Source organism: Anolis carolinensis, chromosome 2 (assembly GCF_035594765.1).
Source record: "Anolis carolinensis isolate JA03-04 chromosome 2, rAnoCar3.1.pri, whole genome shotgun sequence".
Taxonomy (NCBI): Eukaryota; Metazoa; Chordata; class Lepidosauria; order Squamata; family Dactyloidae; genus Anolis; species Anolis carolinensis.
This window is the reverse complement of record NC_085842.1, coordinates 181,529,530-181,541,845: the sequence shown is the minus strand read 5'-3', so window position 1 is coordinate 181,541,845 and position 12,316 is coordinate 181,529,530. Positions and strand designations below refer to the sequence as shown.

Below are 12,316 nucleotides of genomic sequence, written 5' to 3'. Positions count from 1 at the left end.
TTTATCCAATTGCTGCCAGTTAGAAGGCTAAGCTCCGCCCACTTGGTCTCCTAGCAACCCACTCAGCCCAGGGGACAAGCAGAATTAGGCCTCACTTAGGCCTCTTCCACACTGCCTATAAAATACAGATTATCTGATTTTAACTGGATTATATGGCAGTGTAGACTCAAGGCCCTTCCACACAGCTATATAACCCATTTATAATGGACTCAATATCGGGGGGAAAGCTTTACCCTTTACCTTAACTACCACCAATTCCTCAATACTTTATTTCCCATACCACCATACTTCACCACAGCAACGCGTGGCCAGGCACAGCTAGTATACTATATCATTCAGACATCAGAAGGATCATGTGAGAGATATGAGGCTGGAGAAACTGAGGATCCATGAAATAGAGGAAAGCATAGATTCCCTCCGAGCACCACACTTAGGTTCCTGCCATTTCACAGATCCAGTTGCTCTCCAGTCTTGTGTCTCATTCTCTTGCTACTTGTATTGTGTACTGTCTCATTATTTTATTATATGAATCTAGAGCCTAAGGATATGGAGGGCCAACTGAAGAGTAGTCCAGAATGATGGGAGTCCTTTTCTCATGCTTTGAAGGCACATGGCAATCATACTGGGATTTAGCCACACATAAAAAAACTTCTTAAAAAATTCATGCACATTTATATTGATGTAATTCCAAAGATTTGGTATAAGCTATCTATATTACTAAGGTGGATATAGTTTTATTGACAACCAGATAGTGCATATGATTTGAATTATGTTTCACAGCTATGTGCGTTCTCCCTTATTGTCTTGTTATGTTTGTATTGATACTTTAATTCTGTGCATCACTCAGTTAATTTGGAATGTTCAGTGGCTTTCAAATATATAACAACAAGATAAAAACAAATGTGTTACTATTGTGTGACATAAATACATACTCTCCTTGCACCTGCAGGGGAGTAGCATGTGCAGGGGGAGTTTACGTGGCAACTTTACCTGGCACAGATGGAGATTGTCCTTTTTGGGGCTCCCACATTGCGTTCTTTACTTTGCTGCTGCCAACGCCAACCCTGCCACCAGGATCTGGGGCAGGCAGAGGAGGTGGTGGATCAAGAGGAACTGACGATTGAGGGCAAGGCACTGCTCTGGATTCTACTGGGCGTGATGGTGGATTCCCTGGTAGGGAGGCAGAGGGATAGAGAGGTAGCTATTAGTCTATAAAATGTGAGATGCACTCTGACTATTATGAGACTACGCCCTTTAATTTCCAACCTGGGATATCCTGCATTTCTATGCCCCCTCCCTGGTGCTCCATAGAGGAAGAGAAAATGTCCTACAAACATGCAACAGGGATTAATAGCACGTGAAATGAGCTTGAAAATGTTACCTTTTGTGTTAGGGTACATGTGTGATTCTATCAGAATCTCCAGAGATTTATAGTCCAAAGAAGGAACATTCCTTAATTCTAAAAATCATGTATTCATGCAGTGATAGATATGCCAGTACTGGCATAGTTCTCAAGAGGGAAGTCACAAATCAGCAGTAGTTCACATGCCTTGCATACAGCAAATGACAGGTTCAAGCCCTGTCATTTCCAGCAAAAAAGATCTCTAAGGCTAGGAAAGAATTCTGCCCAAAGCTATGGGTTAAAGTTCAAATGGCCAATGCTGGGTTATCCAGAGCAACAATCTGATTCCTTTTTATGTTTACATGCACAGAGACAGTCCTAGATTTTGCTACGTGTGTCAACTGTACAGCAGATGGCTGTGACATACACAGAAGTGTTCTTTCACTCTCTTTTCTCCAGTGAGTTGTCTACCTCAGCTGTCTATTAGCTTGGTGTCACAGCTGAAGAATGCTGCCTGCAGGAGAGCAAGCAAGAAATGCAGTGTCAAAGGCTCTGGGAAAGGGTCCAATGAATGTATTTAACATAAGAACAAGTCAAACGAGGAAGCAATACATATAATGAAAGCTCAAAAGATGAGCAATGTTTGATTCACAGAATGCCCACAACCCCAGCTCAGGTTAGGAAAGCTAATTTTTTCATAACTCCCCAACTTTATTAGTCCCAAGGCTGACTCTGAGTTGCAGTCCACAAATAACTCTCTGAGGCTCTAGTTTGAAATCCTCAATTTTACCCATGTGAACAACCTGTGATTTGTATATTTATAATATATTAATTTTGGAGACAAGGAACATGGGCATTCTGCTAGAGAATATTCCTTTATCATATAGAGGGAATGCTTCTACTTAACTGGCAAAAAAAGTTTTTTTCTGTGTCAGGAGTGACTTGAGAAACTGCAAGTCGCTTCTAGTCTGAGAGAATTGGCCGTCTGCAACAACGTTGCCCAGGGGATGCCCAGGTATTTTACCATCCTGTGGGAGCCATCTCTCATGTCCCCACATGGGAAGCTGGAGCTGACAGATGGGAGCTCACCCCGCTCCCCGAATTCGAACCGCCAACCTATGGGTCAGCAGTCCTGCCAGCACAAGGGTTTAACCCATTGTGCCACCGGGGGCTCTTTTCAAAAGGATGAAAGGAAAATAATATTATCAACTAATATTGTTTCGAGCGAAACCAGGGATTTTTTTTTAACTATCTACATGTTTTGAGCCACACTTCCCACCACTAGGTGCTGCTGAGGATAATGACCCAGCTGCAAAATACAATTAAGGAGAATATTGCTACTTCAGAGCTATGAAAAAAGACCCAAAACTTTTAGTTGAAGAATATATTTATGAGAGAGAATGTATGTGTAAGAATGAGAGACAGAAAAAGAGAGAGAGACAGAGAGAGAGAGGTGGAGAGGTAGAGGTAGAAGAAACAGAACAGGCAGACTCACATGAGGCGATGACATTGTGTGCCCGATAAAGCTGCAAGTCATCAAGGATCTGAAGTAAGTCACTCACTCGGGCATTGCGATTCATCCAAGCCCACATGACTTTGCTTGTTGGCGCCTCCATCCTCTCGTAGAGACGCAGCTCCACCTGATCTCGGACAATCCTGGAGGCTGATGTGCAAGGGAGAAAGGCTCGTCATGACTAAGGCACATATACCAATCTTGATAATTTTGCTCTCTTTGGCATTTTTGTTGTATTAAATTGCAGCCACTTCCTATGCCAACACAAAGGGGAAAAGTCTTTCTCCTGTAACTTCTTCCCTATCTGAGGACCACAGGATTACTGTTTGTCCCTGTGTGCTTTCAAAGTCATTTTCAACTTATGGTGAGCCTATCACAGTTTTCTGGAGTGGAGAGTGTGTGACTTGCCCAATGGGCTTTCACGGCTGAAGGGGAAATCAGACTCTGGTCTCCAGAGTCACAGTCCAGTGCTCAAACCACTATACCACTGGCTCTCTTTACCTTAGATAAAGGTAAAGGTTTTCCCTAAGTCCAGTCGTATCCGACTCTGGGGGTTGGTGCTCATCTCCATTTCTAAGCTGAAGAGCCAGCGTTGTCCGTAGACACCTCCAAGGTCACGTGCCCAGCATGACTGCATGGAGTGCCGCTACCTCCATGCAGTCATGTCCAGCTCCATGCGGGGACATGAGAGAAGCCTCCCACAAAGATGGTAAAAACATCAAAACATCCAGGCGTCCCCTGGGCAATGTCCTTGCAGACGGCCAATTCTCTCACTCCAGAAGCGACTCAAGTTGCTCCTGACACGGGGGGGGGGGGGGTCAAGGTGCACTATGTCGTTACCTTACACTATGTCAAATTATCCATTCATCCAGCTCATCCTCTCTGTTCTGACCTGCAGTAGATCACTAGGCTTTTACACTAGTGCATTCTGAATTGCCAGATTCCTGGACCTTTAAACCAGGGCTGTGGAATGGGTAGTCAGATGCTTGTGGATTATAAGTCCTATTATTACTTCACATTGGCAGGGAACTGGAATCCAACCAACAGCAGTGTGAGCTACAGGTTGCTCACCTCTGCCTTGCAGCAACACGTGCTCCCTCATTTTTCCCCTGCATAATTTTACATAGCTGCTTAAACTCCTTTGAGAGCCAAGCCTAAGAAACTGGGAAGAGGAGTCAAAGGTGCACGCTTCTACCCAAACCTCTGATGCTAGGAATTAAGGAATTTTTCCAAGCACTTGACTCTCAAAGGGTCAGTGCTGTTGGCTCTCAGCTCTAGCACAATGCAAAGTTAAGACAGCTATTGAAAATTAATGTCTGTAAAGGCAAAGCAATGCCTGCCTGCAAACACTGTTGAATAAGCACTTCCCAATGTTGCCTACCCTCAGATCTGAACATTTTTTCGTTTGACCATTTACTGTGCCTAATTTCAGTCGTCGGAAGCACAGCCAGAAAACAGAGTACCGATACTTCGTCCTGGGAGACTGCACACTGAGCAAGGACTCCCAATAACATGCTGCCAATATACAGGAAACTTAAATAAGCTTCATCTTTAGACTTTGTCCCATCATCCTGACTAGTAGAACCTATATAATGTACATTCTTTGCACCATTCTACCTTGGTTAGGATATGTATTCACAGCATTTTTGAGTTGGTAGGGACAACAAAGACTGTTTAGTCCAACCCCCACCATATAAAATTAGAAAAGTAAAACACACCTGAGAGATGCTCATCTAACCTCTGTTTAAAGAACTCCAAAAAATGAAAGTCAACCAGCCTCTGTTGCTGACTGAATCCTTCTTACAGTAAAGTTTTCCTTCCTAATGTTTAGGACAAATCTCTTTTCTTATAATTTGACTCCACATTCTACTGTTTGGAGCAACAGCAAACAAGCGGCTTTATCTTCAATATAAGATCCCTTTAGATATTTAAAGACAGATATCATGTCACTTCTCGGTCTTCTCTTTTCTCCAAGCTAAATGGCGACGTTGCTTTATTTTAGGTACAGTTCAAAAGAATTTAATAACACTAAATTTTCTAGATTTGGGATTTGGAATTTAGACAATCTCTGTGGTCAGAAGGCTTTGAGTTTTCAGGCAGAGACAAGACTATAGCTAAAAACATAAGAAGGCATTAGCCAATAGTTTGCTCCAACTGGAGGGGCAGGAGGAAGTCTTGAACCAACATCCTCCTCTCACTCCATGTCAAGTGTAGTTGGGACTACCAAATGTATTTGATCTAAATGAATCATAAAAAAGAAAGATAGCTGCTCTAACAGAATTGTATTACAGTAACATAGCTTAGCTGTTTTTCTCAAAAGTGGGACTTCAAACAGCTTATAACAAAATGAAATCAAAACACATCAAGTAATGATATGAAAACAGCATTAAGGTATGATATTAAAACCAAAAGCAATTCTAAGCAATGTAAAAAGCACATCAATTCAACAGTATATCGCACATGCCCATTCCCATTAAAAGCCCCTTCTTCAGTAGTCAGCCAATAGATAAAGTGCATGTAATAATAAACACATTTGCTACACTGTTGAAAACTTAGTACTGTACCATTGTCTAAAGCAGGAATGGGCAAACTTCGGCCTTCCAGGAATTCTATTAGGAATTCCTTTGGCTGTTAGGAATTGTGGGAGTTGAAGTCCAATAAACCTGAAGGGCCGAAGTTTGCTCATGCCTGGTTTAAATCAAAAGAAATCCATGTTGCTTTCTGGCTGCAAATGAACTATCGGTGCAGCTGTCAAGTCTGTTAAATGTAGTTGAAACTGTGTAAAGACAGGGGCGAAGGGACAGCCCCAGTGGTAGTTCATTTGACTTCTATCCTGACCCCATTAGACTGAAGGTTATAGTTAAAAAAACAAAAACCAGGTTTCCCTCAAACACTCGATTTTTTAAATCAAAAATTCCAACTGTTATAGTACAATTATAATACATTTAATCCACAAAAAGTTAATGCATCCAATGAACAGACCACTGAAACAAAAACAAGGGTTGCAATAAATCATTCAGCCTAAATATTCTGAAGGTACCAGATCTTGCCTAATCTTCAAAGGTAAACAAGATCAGACCTTGTTAATGCTTGGATGGGAGACTGCCAACAAACATCAGATATTACAAACTGTATTTCAAAGCAAGGAACTGGCAAAATCATCTGTGTTCCTTGCCTATGAAATCCACGGGGTCACCATAAGCCAACAGTTGACTTGCAAGCAGGGATATACACACACATATATACATATATACTCATATGTCCTCCATTCTACAACCCCCGGCCCCCTACAGAGCATTATACAATAGCACAGAGGGAGTCTTATAACAAGAAGCATAACCAGCACTTCAAAATATTACTGTTTTGGACCACAACTCACAGAATCCTCACCAAGCATTGCCAGTGGGTCATTCCTCAGGACTGCAGTTTATAAGGTAGCTTTCCCAATCTTTGCAAATCACCAACATGATTAAAAGGCAGCTGCAGTGCTTCTCATGCTCTCTCTTACATGAGAAACAGATAATTTCTTTTCCTGATGTTCCTGGGACAAGTAACATCCTTCTGCCCATTGGTCACAACAATTTCTTCCCTGGAAACCCATCATGAACCAGTACCTTATTACTGACAAACTACCATGAGTCTATGGATCACTACTTTGAGTGCTAGAATAGAGACAGATACATTAGAGTCTTGCTTATCCAGGCTCCGCTTATCCAAGGTTCTGTATTATCCAACGCTGTTTGCCTTTTAGTAGTCAATGTTTTTGTAGTCAATTTTTCAAAAAATTGCTAAATTTTGGTGCTAAATTCATAAATACAGTAATTATTACATAACGTTATTGTGTACTGAACTGCTTTTTCTATCCATTTGTCGTAAAGCATGATGTTTTGATGCTTAATTTGTAAAATCATAACATAATTTTATGTTTAATAGGCTTTTCCTTAATCCCTCCTTATTATCCAACATTTTCGCTTATCCAATGTTCTGCCAGCCTGTTTATGTTGGATAAGTGAGTTGGTTACTGTATGTTGGAGATAATACAGTCTGCTGTTTCTCCTAGGCAAATCACATTGAAATACAGAGCAGGTACATAAAAGCAGTGGAAAAATTATTCAAAGCTGTATTTGTTGTGAATGCATTTTCAATTGCTCCCATGTTTGAATCTCCTTCAGTCGTCATCACAATGAAGCAGAAATTCAGCTACCTGCAAAGGAGCCCCGGTGCCCCCCGCTACCTTGCTGGCCAGAGCAACACGCAAACTGGGTTTGAAGGCAAAAAGAACAGGGCTGAAAGGATGTCTGATTCAGAGTCTGCGCTCAAAAGGAATCAGACATAACCATGCAATACCATACAAGACATTTTATCTGCTTTGACAGCCATTGGAAGTTTCTGCGCCCCACCCCGATTGGCCAGGAATCTGCCTAGTTTCAATCCGGGTTCCTGTTGGGTGGGGAATCCTCATAATATCAGGAGTGGATGGAGTCTACTCCATGGGGGGAAAATAAACAGTCATCATTGGGGGTTTTGAAGCTGGAGTCGTTTGGAAAGGTCTGTCTGAAAAAGGGGAGGACAGGCAAACATGTGTTGCGGCAATATGTAAAATAGTCCATGATGGGATTATTGACCAAGTCCAGTTTACACACAGGGTAAGCCTCAGAAAAACAATGGAGCTATTATGTAAATATGAACAGTTCAATGAAAAACATACAGATTTTATCTGGATGTTGTTGGTGTCTGGAAACTTCTCACATCTGAGTTCCTTCAGGAGATTAAAGTTCCTGTTGATGTGATTAATTTGTCCAGTTGGCATTGTCTTCTCTTGATGGACTCACCTCACAGTAGGTGGTGTGCCAGAAAAGTCCCTTAGACACACACACACACATAATTTGTTTTAAGTTTTACACAAAAGCGCTGAACTGTATATGTGCATATATGACTCGCAGCTCCATTGTATCTCAGATTTTTTAATACAGAGCATATACATGATGTACTGCCGAAGGCTGTTATGGCTGGAATTAGTGGAGTGTTGCGTGGCTTCTGGACTATATGGCCACGTTCTAGCAGCATTTTCTCCTGATGATTCGCCTGCATCTGTGGCTGGCATCTTCAGAGGATTCCAGCCAGAGGATCTGAAGATGCCAGCCACAGATGCAGCCAAAACGTCAGGGTAAAATGCTACTAAAACACAGCTGTACAGCCTAGAAACCATACAGAACTCCATATACGTATGGTTCTCAAAAGGGTTATCACCATGTGAATGTTACAAATGGTTTTTAAAAAGAAGGACAGAGATGTTTAGTTTTGGACAGTGGAGCTAAACTCATTTTGTTAGGGGATTTGGGGTAGGCTCTGTGTTCTGGGTTTTTGTGGGCATGCATTTCCTCTTCACTTCCTCATGGGGTTTCCTTGGTGAAAGATTAACAAATCCCCTCCGGAATGTGTAGTTTCCCGGTCGGACCACTGAAAATAAAGTCTTTTGTGACCCAGGGAAATAATACTGTTTCAATATGGTGAAACTTCATATAATGTGAAAATATATATAATAAAATTTATTTTTGGCTATAGCATTTGTGTTGAGTTTACCTTTTGGGAGGAGGTTCAATTTTTCAGCAACAGCTTCTTGATGTGAACCTGAAAAGAGAGCTGCCTTGCTGCAAGATTTTGAAAACTGCTTTGGAGCATGCTGCCCACCCAGCAGAATTTAAGACTAATATTTTTTGTGGATTACAATTACAAAAAAGCTGGTATTTTTTCTTTACAAAATCTACTGTTACAAGCTCAGATTCTAGCTTAAAAGCATAAAACACCTTGGCAGTTTAGACTTAATGGTAGCTGAGGTGCTTGCTGCTTGCTTATTTTCATTCTAGTTGACTGGCACTCTATTCTGAGAGCTTGTACAAAGCTGACAACTGCCCCCATATTCATGTTTTCTAATCTTCTCAAGGAACTATTTTTTTCTGCTGGATAGAGTGTGTGGAAAACCCCCAGACCAGGCATGTAGCCGGGGGGTGGGGTGGGGGCTTGAGGAGCTTCAGCCCCCCGCCCCCCCGAAATTTTCAGGGTGGTCCGCGAGAAGGCCTTACATTTATTATTTAAACTGTTATGTTTATTCATATCATGATCTGATCACCATGCTCAATATACCCCATATGCAAGGGGGTATTGGGATAATGATACAAAAGGTTTGCTAGGGTAGATCTTCTCTCACTCAGATTCAGCCCCCCCCCCCCCCCCGAATCAAAATCCTGGCTACGGGCCTGCCCCAGACTCTTCAACTTCAGAGTTCCTCTCTGCACAATGCCTGCTTTTCATTAATATCATTTTGGGATTCATCTCTGTATACACCGATCCACTGCAGGGGTCTTTAAATTTTTTAAGCAGAGGGCTGGTTCATGGTTCTTTGGACTATTGGGGGGGGGGGGATCCAGCCTGAAGGCCTTAGTTTGGGGTTCCCTGCATAACAGCTTGCACCCATAAACTTCCAAATGACTACACTGGGATAAATAAAGACCTTCAAATAGTGAATTGGTTCTCTGTCCACTGCCGGCAAGTTATGGCCATCAATTATTTTTGAGGATGACAGGCCAGACAGCCAGCATCCCACAGCTTTTCTGTATATCTTAAACTGGGTTGTTGGGAAGCCTTAAAAGTCCAGCTGTTTTTTGAGCTCACCTGCTTAAAGGTGGGATCTTTTAAGACCTAGGTGACCAGATTCGTTCTACCAGTTTAGTCACTGATTCTACAGGCTGTGCAAATACAAAAGTAACCAAATGAAAAACTGATGGAAGTTGTAGATTTTGAAAACATAACCATAAAAACCCATCTGGGGACTATGGGAGCTGTCAAAATTTCAATATTCCAGGCCCTGATGACTAAATGAAATGCACCACACTGGATCAAATTCAGGAGCCAAAATTGTCCACCAGCCTATTTCAAACAGTAGGCAGTTAGCTTTCTTGGAGAACCAGAAATAGTTTATAATTACAGGAAAGGTGATTCCACCTGAATATTAGGAAGAACTTCCTAACTGTGAGAAATGTTCAGCAGTGGAACTCTCTGCCCCTGAGTGTGTTGGAGGCTCCTTCTTTGGAGGCTTTTAAACAGAGGTTGGATGGCCATCTGTGATTTTATGCTTCTTGGAAGGGGGTTGGACTGGATGGTTCATGAGGTCCCTTCCAACTCTATGATTCTATGATATTGGCATTCACTTTCCCTATGTACCAAGAAGAACTCAAACTCAGCAAACCAAGGATCTGTTGAGCCAATAATAATTAAAACCAAGCTAAATTTCCAAAGAGTTGGGCAGCCAAAAGTTCCTCATCCATTCCTACCAATTGAGTAGTCTAGCTTCCGTCTCTTGTATGGCATCATTAAGGCCCCCCTTCTATACTGCCAGATAATCAGATGATCAAAGCAGATAATCCACATTATCTGTTTTGAACTGGTTTATATGAGTCTACACTGCCATATAATCCAGTTCAAAGCAGAAATTTTCTATGGCAGTTTAAGTGGAGCCTTAGTCTCATGACAGAAAATGCTGAAAGCTATGTGGAAAGAAGTCATTTTCTCTGTCCTCAGCATTTTACACACCCATTTCATCAGTCAATCTGAGGTTTCAACAAAGTCAGTGCATGATTCTCTCTGGAGACTCTCCCAATGTTGAACTAGTTTTTTAGTTCCAGATTTTCTACTTTGAACTGGAATATATGGTAGTGTGGACTGTATTTCATTAGTGACTTAAACCATTAAGACAGAACCCTTCAGGGAAAAAATTTAAACCTTCACACTTATAAAATCAAATTTACATCAAGTCAGCCCTTGTTCAATAACCTCTGAGATCATTTCCTTTTTACAAAAAGAGAGAACTGTACAGAATGACTAACTAACCCATTACACTTTCTTCCTTCTCCTTAAAAATTATAAAAATCTGTACTACTGTAATAGTGGATACTTGTCTTTGTAGTTCCAGGGAACCCATTTTCCTTTATAAGACTACACAGAAAAGCTACTGAAACCCACAAGCATGTGGACAACTTCAAGAGAAAGGAGGAAACCATGAAAATGAACAAAGTCTGACTACCAGTATTAAAAAAAAACCCTCTAAAATCAGGACAGTAAATAAAGAGCAACACTAAAAAAACAGGGGAATTCCAGACAGGAAACAATCAGAGCCAGCTAACACCTTCCAACAAAGGATTCCCCCAGGCAGGCAGTAGCCAGGCTTTGATGCTGCAAGGGCATTCAATGCTAATCAAGTTGGCCAATTGCAACATTTACGCTTGCCTCAAACAGACAAGAGTTCTTTCTCCCACCCTAGACATTCCACAGACATATAAACTCCACTTGCCTAGTTTCCAAAAGACCTCACAACCTCTGAGGATGCCTGCCATAGATGTGGGCAAAATATCAAGAAGAATGCTTCTGGAACATGGGCATACAGCCCGGAAAACTCATAGCAACCCAGTGATTCCAGCCATGAAAGCCTTCAACAACAAACAATAACTCCTTCTAAATGTTTATTCTTACATAAAATATCTAACCTGGGCTTCACCGGCCATGAAAGCCTTCGACAACACAAAGAACACCATTATTAAACGAAGTATGCAGCCCACTTCTGCCAAGAAAACTCTTTGATAGAGTTCTAATAAGTCAGAAATGACTTAAAGGCACACAACAACAAAATCGATTCATACAAATGGATCTGGAATACTCAAGAGAGATGGGCAGGTTTCAAGTTTGGGGAGCTCTGGGTTTTCTTTTGGGGTTTTTTACATCAGTCAGATACATCAAGTGATTAAACAAAGGAAACATATCTAAGGATCACAGAAATGTCCCAAAAGAATAAAGACAGCCTAGAAAAAAAATAGAGAGACAAATAGTGAAAGACTGTCAAAGCTTAGTTTTAGCCTTTTCACAAGGACAGACAGTTGGTTTTAGTAGCTTAATTCTGCATATCTGTCTGTTCGTCCATCCTTACTTAGGCGATCTCTCGTTGTCTGAGTATGATTGTCTTCCAGGTGTGGTGTCCTGGCAGTGGATACGTAGGTGACTGTGGAGCCCTATTCTTGACCGGCATGTTCTTCCACAATGAGGACACCGGTTTCACATTTTGCAGACAATAGCTTTATACACAAGCACCTTGGTCTCCCTATGGATGTCCCGATCCTCAAACACTCTCTACTTCATTAGGAGAAATGCTGCACTCGCAGAGCTCAGGCAGTGTTGTATTTCAGTGTCAATATTAACTTTTGTGGAGAGGTGGCTGTCAAAGTAGCGGAAATGGTCAACATTTTCTAACATAACACCGTTAAGCTGTATTACTGGCATTGCAGAGGGATTGGCTGGTGACTGCTAGAAGAGCACTTTGGTTTTCCCAATGTTCAGCAAGAGGCCGAGCTTTTCGTATTCTTCCGCAAAGGTGTTTAGAGTATAGGTCTTCTTCTGAATGCGCACAGACTACG

The 12,316-nt window shown here is 41.6% G+C and overlaps 1 protein-coding gene across 2 annotated transcripts in view; it reads right to left on the bottom strand.

Annotated features, from left to right (window-relative positions):
- The window catches only part of irak1 (interleukin 1 receptor associated kinase 1), a 47,271-nt gene that overhangs the window by 30,456 nt on the left and 4,499 nt on the right, over nt 1-12,316 (bottom strand). For both annotated transcript variants that reach the window (XM_008103911.3, XM_008103912.3), the window contains exons 2-3: nt 2,838-3,005; nt 991-1,170 (exon numbers count right to left, since the gene is read on the bottom strand). In XM_008103911.3, coding sequence (XP_008102118.1) covers nt 991-1,170; nt 2,838-3,005 — 348 coding nt within the window. The remainder of the gene's footprint in view (nt 1-990; nt 1,171-2,837; nt 3,006-12,316) is intronic.